Here is a 22,944-nt window from a genome sequence, read left to right on the forward strand (position 1 = left end):
GATCAATAAATGTAAAAACTACCAAGGGAATGTCATAATGTTCATCCCCAACAGGAGCAGGCAGACGGATTGATCACTTCAATTATTTACAAGTAAAGACCACCTGAATAAAAACAGAATCCAGGTGCAGTCTACTCAGACTTACCTCCTTGCCCAGGTCTTCTCTGATGACCTGCTTGATCTCCTCCATGCTGCTCTGGGGAGCTCGGCTGTGAAGCACCTTCAGCGTGGCTGTGTACTCCTCGGGCAGTAGGTAGTCCAGAGCACCGAGGTGCTGGCCCACCTTGATGAAAGTGCCACGGTTGGCACAGCACAAATCGAGTAGGTGCGCTGCTGCCCGCTGGTGCACCTGCAGGCGATGGAACAGAGGGAAAACAAACACACATGATGAAAAGTCTCGGGGGCTGTTAGGAAAGGCTTGAGGGTCATTACAATCAAAGTGGTGTATTCCCTTGGAAGAATGAGAGCACAAAGCAAATGTCATGGCATTCTGACATGAGATATCTAATGTGCAATGCTGATATCGTGAACCCGGTGTATATGCAAGGGTTCCTCCTCTTTGGACCATTATTATGCTTAGAAAGTCTCATTTGCTGGCTGACAGATCTCCCAGGAAAAAAATGACAACAATGGCCATTTGTAAAAGCATCTTGAAGAGGTTGTAATCACACACTATTCCAAAGGGGGGACAGTGCATTGCTAGTACGACATTGAAATCAAACACTTCAGTTATTTGATGATGTCATGTTGGTGTTGCTGACATCCTCAGTCACCTGAGGGAGAGTTTGCACGAACATCAAGCCCACCACACGTGCTAGTGCGTACATTTACAATTTCCGACCCCGTCATTCCCATGAATGCATCACTGTTCCCATCAGTGGAGCGGTGTTTATATATGAATCAATCATGGTTATATATTGATGGTCTCAAAAGAGATGCTCTCTATAATCATTATCCCTTCCAGCTGGTTCAAAAGGGACGCATGGGACAGGACCATCTCTCTCACACACACACACACACACACGCACGCACGCACGCACGCACGCACGCACGCACGCACGCACGCACGCACACGCACACGCACACACGATTTTGTAGCTCTGTACCCAATTCTCACTTTCTGTGTGCACATGTGAATATTGTGTATGTATGTATGTATGTATGTCTGTATGTATGTATATATATATATATATATATATATGAGATACATGGATGAAAATATGCCTGTGGTGTTTGTTTGTGGTGGCCCGGCCAAGTCTGTCCTATGTGAACCAGCTGGAAGGGATAATGCTTATAGAGAGCTCCTCTCCTGAGACCAGTGCAAATAAAAAGCCGTGAAATTAGCTCCCCTTAACCTCTGCAACCCAAACCCACACACACACGTTCCCACAGGACATTTTGACATGAGTGTCATCTGGGCCCTGATGACAAAGCAATGACGGAAACAAGTGGCCAGAGATCAGCAGATGAGCCTTCTCTCTGGGAACTCTCGACAGAACCCAACAGACACCTCCTCTGTGTCCGATCACTAAAGGAAAAAATCTTTGACTCACGTAACTGGTAGAATCACTAATGTGGTTTATCACAGAAGCCGTTATTTGATACCAATTTAAATTTGGATTTCATCTTTGAACTCCTACACAACTAAAACCTTATGAAGTTCAAAGAAATAAAAATTGAGACCAAATAACAATTAATATATTATCCTTGATATTTGAGGCATGTTTAATTGAAACAGTGATTGTTTTTCAGAAGGGCCACATAACAATTTTTTAAAAACCTTCTGAAGTTACTAACAATTTTCAAAATGTTTATGCTGGTAAATCAAAAAAGTCAAATGTAAAATCTGGGGGGGGGTGACTAAATCTAGACATTTCTCACATGAATCTTACATTTTGTTTACCCTCTTCTTGGTAATTGTTTTGGTTTTTTACACAGCAGTGTTTTGGGGACATTTAGAAGATGAAACGTTACCATCTTATTTCCCATTGCTATTGTTGCTTGTGATTTGATAATATGGATGGAAACTCGGGTCAGTTTGAAATGACCCGTTGTTTTGTTTGGAACTACAGAGGAAGGTCGAGGGCATTTGTTTTGTCGCCTCGGGCTTAAAGTCGTTTCACTCCTCTTCACTCCGAAGTCTGTCGGTTAAGAACAGGTTCTCAAATTTAATCAAAGACAAAAGAGAAAAAAATATCCTCATGAATTATTGTGTATTTAATGTTTTGTATAATTTGTCTGACATCTGAACCAGAAACCCAGCCCCTGCCCTCATACAGACACACCACCTGAAGTCACGTCAGATCTATTTCTGGAAGACTGTGTATGGAAGCTGATTAAAGCGTCTGATGAGAATGAAAATCTGGCATCAGTTTGCCCACGGCTTGTAGCCTAATCATCAGATTCATCATCACTGCACTCTCTCTCGCTCTCTCTCGCCTCTTCTCCAGTAATCAGTATGCTTTGTCCAATGGAGGTGGGCTCACAGCGTGAGGATGACATCACCATGGCAATGCTGCTCACTGACAGCCGGAGGGGACTGCTGCTCTGCGATAGGCTGACGCTGGCCACCACCCACCCATCTCCACATGCGCAGCATCCAATCAAACAAGCCGTTAGTATATTAGACACGGGGGTTAATTTGTGGTACATCACAGAGACACAGGAGCTCGGTGCAGAAAGCCTCTGGGTATCTCTCCACTCATTCTCCTCACACAGTTGGCAAGGACAGTAAATAGAAGGTCGGAAGTGTGTGTGTGTGTGTGTGTGTGTGTGTGTGTAATGGATGAGAGAGGGTGAAAGAACGAAGGAATAAAGGCTAGACAGACGTGAGGAAGATGAATAAAGCAAGGAAGAACGGGCAAAATGAAAGAATTTTGAAATGCTGTTAATTAATTTAAGTGGACCAACTTAGCAGAAGTAGCTGCTTCCCGTTACTTTAGTGTGAGCTGCTAGGTCTTGATTTTGCGCTCACTGGCTCACTCACTTTTGGCACTCACTGACAAAGGCCCCAGATCAGAGCCAAGTTGGCGCTCGATCAGCAGTCACCAGTTGCTATGAGTGAACCCTTCTTAAAGCCTGTGACAACTGCAGCCAATCAGTATGGTGTGAGGTTGAAAAAGAAAGAAAAAAATCTCATGAGCAGGATGACACAGGAGCAGGATGATCATTGGGACTCTTTTGAACGGTCACGTTAGTAATACACAGTGTGTGTGTGTGTGTTTGTGTAGAGTTGTGTAAATGTATCTCCATCCATGTCCGTAAAATCTGATTTGTAAGTGTGTAAAATAATCTCCAAATGCATATTGAGATTGAGTACATGTATCTACAAATTAGCTGCAAGGACAGTCAAGTGCAAGGGCAGGTCAGGCGGAACTTTGTTTTCCTACTCTGCTCTGGTTCTTTGCTGTATACATGGCAGACAATAAGAGTTCTCCAGAAGAAACCTACTAAGAGAAAATCAGTTTGCCTTTCCCCCCTGCCCCGATTACAGAAACAAGGTTTCTTGTTTACAAGACAGTTAAGAAGCAAGTGTACTCGAGAAAGATAGATGTAAAGGTATCAAAAACCAAGCAATCACTGGTTGGTCCATTACTGGCCAAATTTACTTTATACATGTGTGGGGTTTTTTTTGCTGTGGAGACCCAGCCCCATAAACACCTCATTCACTGTGCTGTCTTGAAGGCCTTTAAGATCACCAACATTAACGCTGCATAACATATGCAGTCCTGTCATTCCACTGCGGCGATGCCAAGGCACAGCACTCTGGGTGCAGGGTTGTCCGGCAAAAAAGGAGGTATGTCTGTGACTGAGAACACGGTTCCAATAACCAGATAAGAATGAGCTTCTACATTGGTCCACTGCCTGCGCATACATGTCACGTCTCCTACCGCAGTTTTTTTTCGCTTTTCAGCCACATTTTAATATCTGCCACTGTCAAAGGAAAGGGAAAACTCTGGCACAGAAGTTGCCGCTAATGGGCCCAATACAGTGGTTGCCAACCGCCATTACAAACGATGAAGAAGAGTGTACAACCAATCACGTTGCAATATGTGGCCCAAGAACACGGCCTCATCATAACTCCAAAAAAGCCTGAACGTGGCTGAACTAATACTTCTCATTTTCTACATGTCTCGCTTCAGTATAAAATCATACTAAGATTTCACTTTGATTTAAACCCTGTGTTATATGATCTCCAGTCTATTAGAAATATACTCCACTGCTTCGAGGGGAAGAGGAGGGATCCACAATTGTCTCTTCTTGCTGCAGGGCTTCAGAGATTGACGGTCACTATGAAATAATCACATTTCCCAGGAAATAAAACACAAGCCGTTAAAATGCCCAGGTCATAATGCACAAGGTAAAGCTTGTTTCTTTTACTGACAGTCTGTTGCTGTGATTGTGTGTTAGTGTCTATAACGATGCAGTCTGTGCTCTTCTCTTACTGGGCTATTGCATGTCTCTCTTGAATTTTTTGCATGGTTGCATGATATTGTGATGCTTAGTTCAGACCTGGCATGGAAATGCGTCTCTGGTGATCTGATTACACGAGGACCACTTTAAGTCTGTCAGTTCACACCTGGCATAGAGTTTGTCTCCACATTCGTCTCAAGTGACCACTTGTGATGGGATCTCACTTCTTCACTCTGTTGGCAAACCAAATGCAGGTTGTTTTCAACCGCCAATGCACTTCCTACGCCGAGTCATCAATGTTCGTGTTTTGGGTGCATTGTCCACTTGTGATCAGATCACACGAGACACATGTTAATGTCAGGTGTGCTTTTAAATGTACTATATAAAAAGGCTATGCTATATTCCACATCAAGATAACTAATGGCAGAGACATAGACAGGAGTGCATCAGAGACAAAGACAGGCAAATTCATCAGATCAATCAGTAGCCTGCATTTTGTTGTGGAGAAATGTTGACTGATGCCTGTTGTGATGGTTTCCAGAATGGTTATCAAAAACAAATTTCTACATTTTCACATAGGAGATCCAACTTTTCTCTCCAATGTAGAGATGATGTGCTATGGGGCACGCTGGCGCAGGTGTAAAAATTCTTGATAAGAATATGTATCTGCATCTTAGCAGTATAGTTACAACAAAAGTTAGCTTTTCATCCATCTGTTTTCTGGACTTGGAAAAAAAAAACCAATTTCAAAGAAATATTGCTATTCATTTGTTTACTTTTTCTTTAAGTTCCCACAATGATTTCTGAAACAAGATTCGATTTATCATTTACCCTGAGCTAGTCCAATAAAAGCTAGCAGCTGTTAGCCCAGGAGCTATCCAGTTATCCTTTTCGTTCATTAGACAGAATCTGGGAGCCCATTTATATTTGCTCTGCCAGAATACAGTCTGGATCCCCTCCATTGGGAAGTGATTTCCACTGGCAGAAAACTTAGCGGGCCAGTCACAGACGATTATCTGATAATGGGCGGGGTTTATACCACAACGCGGAGATGCGACTTTTGTAAAGTACCTGATATCTTCAAATTTCTCTCACAAAAACGGCAACACTTGTTCACAGACATTGTGGAATTATCATCACATCATCACCTCTCTGCTCTAGTCTGTTGACATCTTTGTGTCGCTAAACAGACGTCACATGATTCGTATGCGTCCGTTGGTAACGCCTTTTGGAAAAAAATTAACCAAGGTCCCAGAATAAAACATATTTGAGTATTAGTCTGGCTACGCCAGGTGCACAGGTAATACATTAAAATCCCAATATGGAAATCATCTACATCAAATTGGTACCCAAGTATCATATACGTTTTGAGCCCTGTCTGTTTTTACACACATTTCCAATTTGCAGATTTAAAAGAAACTAAATGACAGGTATTTAAAATAAACAAATAAATATTGCAAAAAGAATGTAATGCTCGTCTATATAACTAGGCATGGAAAAATACTTCAATCTCTTCACTGGAGCCTCCACTCTGCTGAAGAGATTGACAAAAAGCACCCGATGAAAACATGAAATTTGAGTGCAAGGATAATGAGATTGTTTCTTAAATTCTTAAATTATAACATTAAACAAACGTGCCATATTTACCTGATGTTTTTAACATCGCCTTTCACTGTTTGAGGCTTTACAGGCGCTCTTCTAATTGTGTCATCTTGAGAATCCACATCTTCTGCACTTCAGCTGTTTGGTCTAGCTCTTAATATTCAAAATTGCAGCAGTGGATGGAAATTTGTTTTTTAAAACTTCGTCTCCACACCTGTTACTCATGGTGCGTCCGCACCCACACAGATTTTTCTGTCGTTTTTCCTTGCTGGTTTATAAGAGAACAATGGCCAACTATAATGTGATTTTACTGGGGTGAAAGTGAAATCAAGCTGGGATCAAATGTAAGGTTATCTTGGTAACTTTCCAGAACTGGCTTTCCATATGCACCCAAGAATGTGTTCATTGTGTCTGGTGAGTGTTTGTTAGTATGATGATGATATTGAGCCATGCAGCCTGTAGATGATGCCTCTGCAGCACTTTATCCATTTCAGTGGAGAGTTGAATTTGAATGATAGAAATTCAGACTGCCATGGGAAACTTTGTGTGTTCCAGGTCTTCTCTTGCTAAAATCTGAATGAACAAACAATGCGCTACATTTTCCACAGCCTCAATCCATAAATATCTTTTGCAGTTTTGGAAATGTGCTACTGTTTAATGAGGACTGTTTCAAGACAGTGCTAGTCTTCTTGTTTTTTTGTTTCTCTGTAACTCACTCTGTCTTTATGTATGTAATTAATGCGTTGGCCCCGGGGCCAATTCCCTGTGGTGCAGGTCGGTGGACAGCCTTCCAATGCCATTAAGCACAGATGGCAAATTGTTTTCTAGGAATCGCTCCTCCTCTCCCTTTGTGCTCTCTGATTGTGTGCAAGTGTTGCAGGGAGAAGCGGGGCCACGAAGCAAGCAGAGTGCACACAAAGCTGAAATCAATTCCACAGATTCTCACTGCAGATATACAGATACATACAGACAGGCAAATACACAGACAGACAGGCCGACAGACAGACGGGCAGACTAACAGACAGATACACAGACAAACGGGCAGGTTAAATGACCTCAATCTAACTGCATTTAAAATACTTTTTCAGGCACAAACTACTTGTGGTCAATTGTTTTTTTGTCTTTTCTTTGTTTTTGTGCAGTATTATTAAATATTCTATGTGATAATAACTTATATATATTAAGGGATATAAAAAGATCAAACTGTTTTTGCGAATCCTGATTGGATTGTCAATACCATACCATCATGAAACTAGTTAAGTAAAGTAGTGCATAGATGACCATCATGGCGAGTCCTGAAGAAGTACCAAGGAGAGAAGGAAAGGAAAAGGGTATGAGTGCTGTTTTTTTCCTATGAGGCAGATTCTCAAAGCAAGGCGAAAGACTCCAACAAGCCTACATGTAAACAGTTTTACCAGAGGAGGAAATACCACAGGGTTGCCTGACCATTTTAAGGACTGGCACCCTGACATTTTCAAAGAATTTAGAGAGGTAATGTTGCATTAATATAACTTAATGTGTCATTTATGAAAGCCAAGTGGCTTACGATGCTTAGATGTGATGCCGTTGAGCTCAGAAAGTCCCCTCCCCCCGAGCGAACAACGGCCACGATAGCAGACATCATTAACATGAACTATCATTAACGTGAGCTTTTTATCCTGAAGCGGGACTCGTCATGATAAAACGAACACAATAAAGTTACAGCCTCGACAGTTATTATACATATCTAGTCACACGTTGCGGCAGACTAAAGTAACGTAACTTATCCCTCATAGAATAAACTTTTCTGTGACTGCAGCAATGGTACTTTTCTAAAACTCAGAGTCAGAAAAAGTACTTATACCAGGCTGTGACAATACAATTTTTCCTACAATTCAAAGTAAATGCAACACTGCAATCATAGTCAGAAAAAATGTACTTGAAGTATTAAATGTGAAAATATTCAATTATGCAGAGAAATGCCCCGACAGTTATAATATTATTTCATTAGATTATTATTAGCCATTCATTAAAAACCTTGTTGAGGTGGGGCAAATTTTTTAACTAATGATTATTTTCATTATTAATCTGCTGATTATTTCATCTGCTGATTAATAGAGTCCAAAGTTATTACAGAGTGGTGTTGTTGTTTTTAAATGTATCCTTTATTTATACAGAGGAAACCCACTGTGACCACTGTACTGTGTTCCCAAGTGAAGCAACACTAGAGAAAAATTATACTAAAACATTCAAGAATAGTATTAATAATGTTGGTAATGTTGCGATAGAGCTGCAACAGTTAATCGATTTATCAATTAGTAATCGACTTCTAAATGAACGGCCAACTATTTTGATAATCAATGAATCGGTTCAAGTAGTTCTTCTGGAAAAATAAGTCAAAATTCTATGATTTCAGCTTCTTAAATTTGAATATTTTCTGGTTTCTTTGCTCCTCTATGACAGTAAACTAAAAATCTTTGGTGTGTGGACAAAAGATAACATCATCTTGGGGTTTGGGAAAGAGGAACGACATTTTTCACAATTTTATGGACCAAACAACTAATCGATTAATCTTTAAAATAATCAACAGAATAATTGATAATGAAAATAACTGTTAGTTGCAGCCCTGTATGCGAACAGTGTTTGACTTTTTCTGTACATGTCCTGTGCTGGTTGTAAATTTTAAAAAAGAAAGAAAGAAACGTATTTGTGTGTTGGACCTCATGTTTTTTATCATGGTATTGAGTATCGTTTTTTATGAAAGTATCCTACCGAAGTCTAAATTTTGGTATCGGTGACAACCCTAATTCCTCATCTGTTTAATAAAAGTCAAATTAGAGAATGATATAAAAGATATATATTTAATAGAATTTGAAAGCTTCACTCACAGCAGTGATTCAGTATCTCATGTTCATTAGCTCAGGGGACTCACAGGAGATGCGAAACATCTGTGTAGCAGGGGCTCAGGCTCACTGGTCGTGGTAGAAAAACACCAATGGAACCAATGAATCCCATAACAAGACTTGATAGCATCTTTCATTGTGCTATGTTTGCATCATATGGCAGTAGTAGGAGAGATATCTCCATTTGTGTCTGAGCATCAGCTAATGCCTACAAACCATTGTTTGACTGCAGATGTGGTTGTGTGAGGTACAAAACTTGGCAACATGACTGTATATCCATTACATTAGCATTGGATTACTGTGAATGACAGACTCAGGTTCTGTCCCATTTCCCCTCGCTTGGCCTTCCCCTCCGTTTTGCACATTCCTGTTTAGGGTAGGGTGTCCGAATTCTTTTGAAGAGGTATGGGTCATGTTACCCTTCATCCACTTCAAACAGCCGTTCAAACCTAGGGTGGTCAGCCGCTGACCTCAGGTGGAGTGGAAGAACGGAGGGGTAGGGCCAAGTGAGTGGAAATGGGACTGACCCTTAAGATGATCTGGGGCTCCTATATTTTTTTAAAAATCCAACATTTTAGAAAATCATTCCCTGAATGAGAAGCTCAACGCCACTATCACGTGCAAGGGAGGGAATTCAGTCAGCTTCACAGGGAGGTGATGAATCAGGACTCACTGTAGTGCCTCACAGTGCCTTTCTGTTCACAGACACAGCTCTAATATGTCCTTCAGTGCATGATATGGGCTCCTTGTTTAGACGATTGATCATGAAAATGCTTAGCGATATACAACAGTGGGTACATAATGGAGTCTTATTGTGCAGCGGGTCAAAGGTGTGAGTGTGTTGTGTGCAGCTGGACAGCAGAGAGCAGGGCCCTGCACTGGGAGCCCAGCTGCAGTAATTGATTTCTGCTGCCACACCACAGCTAAATGACTGGGATTAGTGGACTATGAACAAGGCCTATTTATTATTGGGGTGTTCATGATTAGCTCGTTACTCAGCTCGCTGAGGCTCGTAGCTGCCTGTCATGGGTGTGTGTGCATGTGCGTCTGTTGGGGGGGGGTCTGCATGTTTGTCTGCAGATTTAAGCCTGTACTGTCAAGAGTCCTTGTCTACAAGTATTATAGCAGCGAAGCTTAATGAGTTATAGAAGCCATTCATCAAAAAATCCAAATCCAACAGCATTTCATACAATTGATACTGAATGTATCTGCCCCTCCGCATATTAAAAATGCCATTTTATTTTAACAGGCCAACAGCAGTAAAAAAAGCTGGGGAAAAGAGCAGCTATGCATTATCTCTTACAGCTGGGAGAAGACACGGGCCCCAAACGTGCCTCTGTGATTAAGCCATTTTCTCTCACTGTGATTTGAAAAGCACGGTGAAACTGTGGAGAGGAAAAAAATATATATGAAAAAAGAAGAAACCACGAGAGGATGAGAGGTGGTGGTGAAGATGAGTGGTGATTTTTCACTGGGCGCCAGTTAATTTCATGCTCTGCATTTTATTATCATGCTTCAGTAACCGTGTCTCAGTGCCACATGAACAGAAGCGTTCTCTGCCACGAGCCAGTGGATCCTCAGAATCAGTGTGGATCAGCGAGACTGTCCTCCTGCAAAAAAATGACCTCATAGATCATCTGCGCAAGCAGCTCATTATGACCCACAGTACCATTTTATCGTTGTTGTTTGTCAACCTTAGTAATTATGACGAGAGCGCAGGTATAGAGCAACAAAGATTTTGTTAAGAGGACGATGTTGTAGTTGGATTAGTCAAACAACGCAGGATTCTAACATGGGAGACTATATATGGCTGTGTCTCAATTCAGGGGCTCCTTCAAATGTGGCCGACGAATGCGCCCTTCAAGCCCCGCACAATGAAGGATACACCGGGTGGATCCTACCCGGCACAGGCTATCCCAGGATTCATTGCGCGGCGGGAAGTAATGGCGGTCGACGATAACATGAACAGAGAAAACCCTTTTAAATGTAAATATCAGGGTTTAAATATATACAAATTTGATGTTTAGCTAGCTAAAAGAACATCTGTTTCATAAACCGAGCAACCTTAAAACATAATTATTGCTGTTAAAAAAGTTTTGTTAAGTTGTGTGATAGTCGCGGAGCTGCTGTATCAGACGGATGAATATTCCCATTAGAAATGTAACGTAATACTAAGTTTATTACTGGTAAACCAGACCTTTAGTTGGTGATGTGAAGTAAAACTGACTGTTGTGTTTTGTTTCAGACGGCTCACTTCATACAACTGGGCTGCTTTAAAGAAAGGAGAAGAAAAACTGTTTAATAAAAAATAGCCAGATATTAATTCCTGCGTTTTTCACCTGTGCAATATATCTACAGTATGTGTGGTAGTGTTTATGAATACATGTTGATATGTGTTTATATACATATTCATTGTTATTATTGTTTTACTGCACATCCAAACAACACTGTACTTATTATGTGTCGTATATGGATTGTTTAATTTACTTATGAACAAGGACAGATTTTTTGGTTTGGACTTGACTGACATTCATGAGACTCCTCATAAATGTTGTCTGTTCATTCTAAGGTGCAGTAAGTGACTTTGGAGAAAGCTTGTATGTCAATTTTTGCCTATACCAGCCGACATTGGGCGAGACGTGGAGCTAATCCTGGTCAGGTCGGAAATATCCACTTTGATTTCTTAATGTTTTCGCTGTTCAGTGTTGCATTAAATGTTGCAGTAATTGCAATGCACGTGATGTATGCCACAGTAAGAAAGACGCCTTCTCTGTGAACACTCATTTTAGATTTGATATAGAACATCACACAGCCGCTGCCATCAACCTGTGTTCATGTCGACTATGTTAGAGGATGTCACGGTCATAAAATGGCCTATAGATGTCATTAGCAACCAGCATGAAATCATGTCTGTTTAACGATAGTATGAGACCAAATCTATTTCTAGTCTATATTTTCCTTATTCACAGCAATGTCTGACACCCGACATACAGGGGGATTAGATGACCTCTCCTGTCGGTTCGGCTGCATTAAAGTATGTTTATTAAAGCACAGTACAGCAGAACAAGGAGAGGGACATAGCAGAGGTTTAACAGCTTGGGAAGGACATTGTTATATACAAAAAATAAAGATTCATCTATTTCTTCCTTATTCAGGAGTCGGATTAAAGAAAGAGGCAAATATGCAAATGAGTCCACTGCATTCCAACACTAAACAGTCTAGATGACCACAGATTAGTCCCCTAACGCTAATCTCAGGATTGTTCTCCATCTCCAACTCTTACCGCAGGCGTCATCACTCCATCATATACTCTCATGAAACAAGCAGTTGGAAGACAAAAGAAGACAAAAGAAGTCCTTCCACCGTCTACCGCTTTATCCATTTTAAGGGTCGCCCAATGTCCAGGGGTACACCCTGGACAGGTCGCCAGCCTATCACAGGGCCACATACAGAACAGACAACTATTCACTCTCACAGTCAATTTATAGTCTCCAATGAACCTAACCCGGGAAGCCAGAGAACCCGGAAAGAACCCACGCATACAGGGGGAGAACATGCAAACTCCACAACCAAACCCTGGTTGGTTTGAACCGGGATTCAAACCCAGAACCTTCTTGCTGTGGCAGGCGAAAGTGCTAACCACTACACCACCGTGCAGCCCGACAAAAGAAGTGTTGTGTAATATTTATAAAATATACAACTTGCTCCAACTGAGAATATTAATTTGGTGATTTTGTGGTTTCGCCTTTCCGTCGTCCTGTAACATGATTTGAGATTGTGGACCTTTGTATTTGGGTTTTGGTCTCAGTTTTAGAATCTAATACAGCTTTATTAACATTACTTTCATCATATTAAACCAAAATGAGTTTCAGCATAAAAGCTTTCCCAGGGAGTCGAGCCTTCACGGGAGAGCGCTTTATCCCAAAGCATGTCGGAGTTTGGGTTGAACATGACAATTCTATGAAGGCATTTTAATTGTTTAAAAGGAGAGTGCCTTAGAGTCATCTTGTTTTTTGCCAATGATGCATCCCATCCAAAGGGCACCATGCAAAAACTGAAGTGAGTCCACAAAGCGCTCCTGACCAAACATTTTCTAACACTTAGCTTTTTCAGATGTCAACTGAGATTTTGGCCAATTAAGTGAGTGAAAAATATTACAAGAAATGTAAGACATTAGTTTGTTGCTGTCTTGTGAAACAATTTGTAATCAGGACTTTTTCCATCCCTGAATAGCTGTACTGTACTGGACACTTAGTCTTTAATTCCATTTGAATCATTATGCCTTTAGTTTTATTAACGATACTGTGGCTACAAGTCATCTACTTTGGGAAATATTTAAAAACACTTTTAATCTGCCAAAGGACAGTTCAATAATATCTACTGGTAAAAAATACAGGCTGCTCTCTTGTTTAAAATGATTAACTACTAATGTATTAATGTCATATCATGTTTGAGTGGACACTGCTTGAACATTCAAATCTCGTGCTCTGAGGAGTCGTGTCAGCTGCTGTTTGAATCAGAGACAACACCAGTGAGAAAGAGTATTTGCGCTGCTGCTGCTGGGACTGGAGACCAGCTTGTCAGCACTGATCTAACTACAGCAGGCAGCTGGGAAGCAAATGTTAAACGTTCCCCTCCTCTTCATATCCCTCAAGGATTTTCCCACCTCAGACTTGTGTGGCTGATAAGCCGCTGCCATGAGCTCATCAAGGTCAGCGGTTCTCTAGCTCCACCCCAGTATTTACATAGTGTGTCCGTCAGAGGAGCAGGAACTTGACAAGTGGCGATGGGCACTTATCTGAGCTGAGCATGTCCCCTTCCCCTGTGGGAGAACAGCAGTGCTGACAGACCGAGGGGTGCTCAGTGCTGACATCTGCTGGTGGAAAGTTGAAGGGCATTCCTGTCTTATATTGGATCCAGTAGAATGGTCATGTTAGTGCACTTTAAGCTTGTTACAGATGATGACGTAAGCACTACCAGTGCCACACCTCAGCATATTTTCCATTTCTGATTTCCATATCACAGAAATATTTTGTACTGTTTAGGGCAATGCAGCTGCTTGATAGTGGGGGTTGTTTCTTCATTAGGGACCTCACACTGAACATGTAAAGTGTGACCACTTGTTATCCATATTGGTTAAAATTGAAGGGTATCTGTATCTGTTCTGTTCAGGGACCAACAGCAGAAGGCAGCTGACACATGTTCAAGGTGTAGCCAGTGTGAGTATCAGAGATACTCACACTGGCTACACCTTGAACATGTGTACCTCTGTGCCTGAGACACCGGTTTTTGCCCTACCTTGCAGTTTATAAGGTAATAGACCAAACTCAGCAGCAGTCATGTTTCATTTATTATATAAATTTCAGTTTGAGGCATCACATTGAACGAGAAGATAGAGAAGAAGATACCATATAATTTGAACATCCCTGGTTTGAATGTTTTTTCATATTTTTTTTTTTCTGTTTGCCTCTCCACTGTATACTGAAAAAAATTCCCCTTTGGGCCAAGTTGAAGTATATGAAGCCTGATGCAATACCCCAATCTTTCCTCCAATAAAGATGGCTGCCGCTGATGAACAACCTGATAGTTTCAAATGTCTCCCACAAAAACAGCAACACTTATTCACAGACATTGTGGAATCATCATCACAGACATCTCCTCTCTGCTCTTGTCTGTTGACATTTTCGCGTCGCTCAACAGACGTCACATGATTCGTTGCTCTCACTGGTTGAAGGTCTTGGCCAATTGCGTCTGGAGGTCCCACACTAATATGAATTTGAGTAATAGTCTGGCTATGCCAGTCTACTCTTACCTCACCCTAAATGCGAAATTGCCAACTTTGTGCATTACATACACCAACTTCTCTTTTACAAAAATTCATGCACCCAATGCTTTAATGACAAAACTAGCTTCTGGTTGTGCTCTAAGAATCATAAGTCAATAGTATTTTATACACTACATTAGTTCATGCTGTTCGGTGTAACAAACACTGCAGCCTCCAGCACTGGACACATTTAGGGGGAAACACTCTCAATCCATTGAGGAGGGACTGTATTGTAGCTGCTGTAGCCTAAATGAAGAAGTGCAATACGTTCTGTTGCTTAACAGACAAGGAAAATTCCAGCTTCAGATTATTTTCACGCAAAAACCTCCAATAGATAGTTTAATGGAGCAGGGTACGGTAATGATTGATAGCTTTAGTGAATTCATGTTAGAATTTGATTTCATTGATCTGGTCATGAAAACTCAAACTCTAATAATCTGTGCATACTTAAATGTTATCCTCGTCAATATGATTCTTTGACCTGGGGAACTGTGGATGCCAATGCACAGTAGATCAAAGTAACATTTCCTCTCAGCTGCAAGTTATTGTGTCTATTCTCAAAGTTGTCCTGAATGAGCTTTCGGAAGCAACCCAGCCTCTCTGGCACTTGAGGTTTAAAAAAGAACAATCAGACCCAAAATTGTAACAACTTGTTGATGTCTAAGTCCATGGTAGTTGCAGTGCTTTGAGAGAGAAATTATATATGGAAATATTACTTATGCAGATTACAGACACAGCCGATTGATACAGGACGAGGCCCATAGACAACCTCTGCAATCATTACAAATCAGATCCACTTCGTATAAGGGCCAGGGAAAGCACACAAGAGATCTATAAAGTTACTGGAATCCAGTCAAAGTCTGATCTAGTTTGTATAGACTCATGGACAATTTGCCACAAACCAAACTCACCCCAAGAGATTCAATAGGGTTAGAAAAGAAACACTGAAAGCAGCCTGATGAGCCTCCATTTAAGCAGTAACTGTTACTAAAAAATAAAAAAACAATTGAAGACTCCTTCCTTTATCCATCGTCTTCAACTTATCGAGGGCTGGGCCACAGAGACAGCAGGTTAAGCAGGTCAGACCGGGTGTTTCTCTTCACAGCGACAGTGTCTAGCTTCTCCTGAGAATGTTCCTCAGCAAAATGGGACATTTAACCTCTTCAGAGAGTTTTGGGTCAACACTAGGATCTCCAGCCAGTTGGACGTGTCCGGGAAACCTCATAGAGGGAGGTGGCCAGGCGTCATCATGATACTCAAACCATTTCAACTGGCACCATAAGATGCAAGCTCCCTCCACGTATCTGAGTTCTTACAAGAGGAAACTAATTTCAGCTACTTGTATCCAACCTCTCGTTTTTCAGTCACCAACATGTCCATGGGTAAGGGTTGCAACAGAGATCGACTGGTAAATCGCCTTTATGTTCAAGTTCCTCTTCACCACAATTAACTACTATACTGCTGGCCCCAACAGAGAGCAGCATGTGTTTTCCCAATGGAGCAGTTCAGTATTTATTTTTTAGGGAGAGTGAACCCTGGTTTTGGACTTGGATATGCCTGTCTCAGTCCCACAGCTTCGCAACATGTGACCACAGTACATGCTAAAGGTCACAGTCTGCAAAAGTCACTGATACCATTCTGAGGTCCCTCATGGAACACTGAACCCTAGATTTGTTTCAAGACGAGGAGAACAAGTGGGATGGCTGAAAATCCAGGAAGATATAAACAAGAAGTATCACGGTATCTCACGGTTCATATGAAGGTGAACATTTTACAATCATGGAACTGGGTCCCAATATATAATGCAGTGTTGTTTCTCAGCCATGTATAGTGTTACACAGTACATACCAAGTCAGCTAAATGATGGATATGCAAAATGAAAATATAGAAGTCACTGACATTAGCTGATGCAGGGAAGATTTTTCCTCTGTCGTGTAGTCACTAATCAGGCAGAGCCTTTGATTTTATTCCCCACTGCACTTTCATATTACTATGACAACCTCAGACACATTCACTATAATAGGGGTAAAAGACTTACTCTTTATCTCTAACCTTAGGGTGGTGGTGAGAAACAATTTGCATGATACCGTGCAGATGTGCAGAGTGAATCAGCGTTTTGTTCTTTCTTTCATCTCAGCCATAAAAAGCCACCTTCAAAATGGCTGCTTCCCCGAATCAGCTCCACACTCCTGCCTTCTTCTCATGCAGCTGAGAAAGCAAGGGGATCATTAGACATCAGTATCGGTTTGTCCTTGCCGTCACCATTTCATAATCTTTCCCTTCTCCTCTACTTTTCACCCCATTCCCTAAAAATAACTTTGACTTTCACCCGCATTTCCTCTTGAGGCTGCTTTCAATCTGTGTCATAAGACTAAATCTAGTTCTTTGTATGCCATCACAGCCTTTGCGAACAATACTGAGGATGTTATAACAAGGGCGTCATTTACCAAACAATGCACACACAGAAACTGATGCCTTTGCGTGGTCTCACATTATAAAACGCATGTCACATCTGGTACACGCCTGCACATATATAACTGCACCAACCAATCAATTCTTAAGATATTCATTTTTATATTTATATTCTGACCTGACTTTGTGCCTGAGAAGCTCAGTAGTGGGGCAGTTTTGAAATTAGCTTAGAGAGACAGAGATATAATTGATTTTTATTATTAACCTTAGTGTAAATGATGGCTTCCTGCATCCATTTGGAGCATTGGTTATGCACATCCTCAGAAATTATCCCTGTGCATGGACAGAGGGGGCAGTGAAGGGACAGTATGACAACAAGTTTTGAAAATGAGCTAAAGGACAGAGTCTGCAATAACCCACATCTGTATCATGCATCATCGCTGCTACATAGCTGGAAACAGAGCTGTACCATTTCAGAAGTCGACGTGGAAACTGGCAAAAATAAATCCTGGACCCATTACATCCGTTCACAGTGAAAACATTTTGGGAATGCAGAGTGGAGACGGAAGGCATTGGTGAGCTCAAATTGTCCTTCCTATCTACTATTCCTATCTAATATTCCTTGACCTCAGTGGAAAAGTCATGAGGTCAAGGAAAGGTGTAAAGGAGGACTGATAGGACTTAGGAAAAGCCGACAGCTCTGCTCAGAGAATCTGAGTGGACTTTCCCCATCGAGCAACAGCGGATGTCATTGACGTGCGTCTGTCGTGGTGAAACTACAAATTTCTGAAGATGAACTAAAAAAAACAAAGCAGCTCCATCAGCATATTTCAGTATTTTACCATCGTGTGACATCAGATGTAAATGATTCATATGTAAAAGTAACTGACATGATGACGTGTCCAGTGACATGAGTTGTCCATTGGCAAGTATGTGAACAGTTACATTTGTGGAAAAATATCCCAGTAATGTGCAACATAATAATTATAAACAGATACAACTATGAAAGACACTAACCTAGGCCGAGTCCTTAAAAAACTCTTCAGCACAAAGCTTTGTGCTGAAGCAAGGGGATGGGTTTTGTCTGAATAAATGGGAGACAGAATTGACATTCCCATTATTGACTTTTGATATTTAGCGGTGATATATCAAGTTCATCTCTACATCCTTTATTTCCTCCCAACCTTGCCCATAAGCCTCAGCTGGGGCCATCATGCATTATTCAAATGAGTAAAGTAGGCTACATTTAATTTCCCAATCATCTGTTGGCATGACTTATAATGAGATGCTTAAAGTTGAGACGCCTGAACCTGAGAGGGAAAAGAGAAAGAGGCATTTAGAATTGCATAATCAGTCCAGAGATAAGGACCTATCTCCATCACCCAGGGCCCTCTCACATTTTTGGTTTCTGTTGATGTGAGTTTTAATTTCTCTCGCTCTTTTGTCTTTTAATCTGTCTCATCAGTACGGGACTGAGGAGGGCGTCTAGAAGGAAATAATAGTGAGTATAGTCAAAAACAGCAGTGAGAGGATGTAACAGAAGGCCCGTTAGAGGGGATCCGTCACTGTTTTGATTTGTTTGCAATGGCAGGAACAGAAATTGTATAGGAATACTATATTTGGTCCTTTAAGGGCGACTCATGAGTATGCAGACAACAGCTTCAGAGAGTGGAATGGTTGTGCTCTGTGGAAATGAAAAACTACAGTTATCAGGGGTTTAATCTCCACTGCATTACTCTAAAGCAAATGCCCAGCAAGAACAATATATGCTGTTCACGGGTGCCAGACACTGTGTGAGTAATGAACTGTACAATACTATACCTTCTCAACCACCTGATATTTATTTTATACATACTGATTGAGCTACATATTTCTTGAATATTAATAATGCATGGTTTTTTGCTGATGTTTTTATGTTTTTTATCTCGTTGGACAATAATTATCCTCAGTTGATGGATGTTTTTTTTCCACATCGGTCAGACAAGAGCTTTCCTATCACTAAGGATATCAACATTAACAACTGTTGATGCAGTCTATGTCTAACTTTGATCAAAACTTTGAGACCTTATGACTACAATCCCTACCTCCAAGGATTTAATTTCTCAGTTTGTTGCTGGCCTTTTTTTTCTCTAGCAAGCCAGGTCTTCCATATTAAAGAGGCATGGCTTGAGAACTATTCAGGAAATTTTGAATGTGTTGTGTGTGAAGGGGTTAGATGGGATCAAAGTATGTCTTATCAATGCCAGCCTTCAACTTATTCACTTTAAAGTCATCCACAGAATTTCTCCTTTTGTCTTTGCTACCTGTGATTACCTTAAGTCAACTCCTCTGGTCTTCCCCTCAAGTTCAAGAGTATTAGGAAAGACATTTGTATTAGTACAGGGACATATACTGCAGACAGCTAATCAGTCTCTCTGTGATACACATACTGGGGCCATTTATTGAGCCTTTTATGATGGAGGTGTCAACACTTCCCGGCCGTGTCCGGGTTGAGAGAGGTGGGCTTGGGCACGGCACGATTGCGCATGGTCGAGCACGAGCATTGACAGAGGTCCTGACGTCAATTATATGCAACTGTTCCCCGTGACAGACCTTTTAAAAGTATAGTACAGTATTTTGCCATTACTTTTCCTGATATGTTGGGGTTTTGCTGTGGGATGGTTTTAGTTTCATAAACAAGTAATACATGTGGTATTGTGAAAATAATAGAGGCCATTTGAGAAAGGGACTGTGTGATAGGTATGCACTGGAAAGAGATAATTGATAAGATTGAGACAAGATTCCCACAAAAACCACGGAAAATGTGTTTCAAAAGATTTCTCAAAAAAGTTGATCCGCTGTACAAGATACCCGACTGCCAACCACGACAATATCAACACAACATTCAAAACAACCAGTTTTCTGCTACAACAAGTGATTTATGCACTTCAGGTGTTTGATCGGTAAAATTTGAGTCCGACAAAAGAAAGTGAAGAAAACACTGTAGTGTGTGCAGCTGCGAGACCTGTTTCCACATCTCTTGAGGAGGCAAAAGATGGACCGTTGAAGGTCTACCTGTCCACACGAGCACACCAGCTCTTTCTGAGTCGTATTTGGGAATTTCAACAAGTGCTCCCTCAGAAAGAGTATTTGACTCCTATATTTCTACTTCTTAGTGATTCAGAATTGAATTGCTTCCTTTCCGGCAGGACGCATCATGGCACATGTCTAACAACCGGCGTATATCTGCTCTACTAACAGGATTGGAGTCATCATTTTTTGCTAAGTTGACTGAGAAAACTTTCATTTTCAGGGCGGCAATTAATGGTAAATTCCGTTACTGATGACGTGGTGGCTGTGGCTCAGGAGGCAGAGACAGTCGTCCACTAACCGAAAGGACGGTGGTTCGATCCCAGCTACCACCAGTCGGCATGCCCATGTGTCCTTGGGCAAACACATAACACTAAGTTGCCTCTGACGGCTCTTCCAGCTGTGTATGAATGTATGTGTATGTCAAACATAAATGCAACACTGCCGCATACAACTTGAAAACAAAGTGTAATTAGCAAAGAAAATACTGTGTGAAGTACATCATTCACAAGGAAATGTCCGCCACTGAATATCATGATGTAGAGCTACAGACAAGACAACAATTTCACTTGTACCGCATCAGTTTGAGCCAGAGTATACACGAGAGTAGACAGTGCTGCAGTGAGCAGGGTGAAGAACAGCGGACACAGCCACTACATCGCTGGATCAACAAGAACAGATGACAGCTGCTGTTGTAAGTGTGCAATCCCCGACAGAGTGCTCCTGCTCCTCTGAATGGGACATTTTGTAACGGCTGCTGGAGAAGGAACTCTATCATAACCAATACACTCCATCATCCTTATTTATGTTGACTCAAAATGTGAACAGACATTTCCCAAAGACGCAAGCTATGATGGTTCATTTCCAGGCCTCCAGAGCTGAGTGACAACAGCGAGGAAACCTGAAGAGCTCTACATTTAAAACGGAAAGCGTGAAAAAGAAAAGCACGCAACAGCACACTGCGAAAGCAAACGTTACGTTGGAGTTTGGGGTAATGTTGAGCCACAGTGTGTTCCTGAGGCTGAGAAGGGACAAAGAAAAGTCCATCTGTTCTCTCATTGCAGGCCATGTTCCCCTGCTCATTTGGCAGACTTCAGACTTCTCCTGTGCTTGTTCTGCGATACACTCTAATTAGCTGTGAATGGCCCCTCGGTTCACTCAGGGCAGCCTTTGATGAGCCGGGAAGAGTGGCTGCCTAAGTGGCCTTTGAGTGAAGCTCTTCACGAGAGTCGGAAAGCAGCTCGGCTGTGAGACGAACACAGGGTGACACGCGCAAACAATGTGGAAGATGAGATGCGGAAACAAGAGCTCATTAGCCGTGCAGTCGAATGGGTCCCTCACGACAAGAAACACACACAGCTGGAGGGCAGTGACATGATGACTTCCTCAGACACAAAGGATTTTTATATGTCATTTTAAAGTCTGCCATTGGTGCTGATATATACATGCAGTGACCACCTAGTATAATGTTATATAAACCAACACCCCTGAAATAAATCACACACACGTGACGGTTCTAATGTTTTTGTCAGTTTTTGATGTAACTGCTTTATAGAGCACAATGGCAATGGAGAGGGTTAATGCTAGTTTGCTCTGATCCTCTCAGCTCCTCTAACCTAGTCCTCTACTGTAGTCTACTGCAGTCCATATTCCAGGTGACAACAATTGCAGTAGCCAATCAGGAGAGAAGCTTCACAGTGTGTGAGGATTCTATTTTTCAACTATGACAAGGACAGACACTTTGTGTTTCTTTGTAGAAATATGATGGTTTCGCATCACAGATGGTGATGTAAGACATAAAGCAGGTATAGGTATACAGGTAAAGTGTTTATTTTAAATGTAGATTGTTAAAGGAGAACAATAATAACAACAATCTAAAATGTGGATATTGTTTGATAATTGTTGTGATGAATCAATCACTGAAATCAACCCCCCATGTCACTCCCAATAAGACAGCAGACATGCTGACTAATAGAAAAATTCATAAATCTCTTCCATTACACAATTCATTACTTAAAGGGGCAACAAGCGATTTTGGAGAGAGCTTGCATCTCTCTTAGATGTTGTTGTGATTTTCCTGCAAACCCGGGTCCTTGGGTATGGGAGACCAACGCACAAACCACTAGGCCAAAACAGCGGCGTTGCAGCGACACCCGCTAGCACGTCTCTTAAAAGTGTCGACGAGGGGAGTTTACAAACTGCACTCGCAGTGTTGTTGGTGCGGCCCGCACCATTTTTGCTTTGTTTTTTATTTACAGAGCCAGGGCCGAAAACCCAGATTTTTTTTCGCTGCGCACACAGAACCGACAGCTAGGGAACGGTGAGGGAATATTCGCTTTGCTTTAGAATCGCTTACTGCCCCTTTAATGGTGACTCAGTAATAAGTTACTGCCCAACACTGGTTCAGCTGCTACAGAGCAAATGTTAAGAACTAGAATCAGTTTCCCGTCAGTGTTTTGTCTTCCTTGTCAGTGACCTGTCGTTTCTCTTTCTAAATAGAAAAATGCAGGAAAATCAGCAGCATAATGATGCTAAACAAGTGTGGAGGTGCTGTACTGTCGCCTCACCTCTATGCCTTCATAATAATTAGGTGGCAAGCCTCCACTCTGTATTAAATCAGCAGCATGCATTAATTCTAATCAGTAGGTGTAGTCAGGCTTGACCAGCTGTGCCCGAGGGGCTGTACATAGTGAATGTGTGTGTGTGTCTCTCTTTCTCACACGTACCCCCCCACAGGGCCAG

At 41.6% G+C, this 22,944-nt stretch overlaps 1 protein-coding gene across 3 annotated transcripts in view; it reads right to left on the reverse strand.

The window, feature by feature from the left end:
- Positions 1–22,944, reverse strand: part of adck1 (aarF domain containing kinase 1) — a 66,897-nt gene that overhangs the window by 39,315 nt on the left and 4,638 nt on the right. For all 3 annotated transcript variants that reach the window (XM_035610748.2, XM_047337835.1, XM_035610749.2), the window contains exon 4: positions 146–349. In XM_035610748.2, coding sequence (XP_035466641.2) covers positions 146–349 — 204 coding nt within the window. The remainder of the gene's footprint in view (positions 1–145; positions 350–22,944) is intronic.

Source organism: Scophthalmus maximus, chromosome 15 (genome assembly GCF_022379125.1).
Source record: "Scophthalmus maximus strain ysfricsl-2021 chromosome 15, ASM2237912v1, whole genome shotgun sequence".
Taxonomy (NCBI): Eukaryota; Metazoa; Chordata; class Actinopteri; order Pleuronectiformes; family Scophthalmidae; genus Scophthalmus; species Scophthalmus maximus.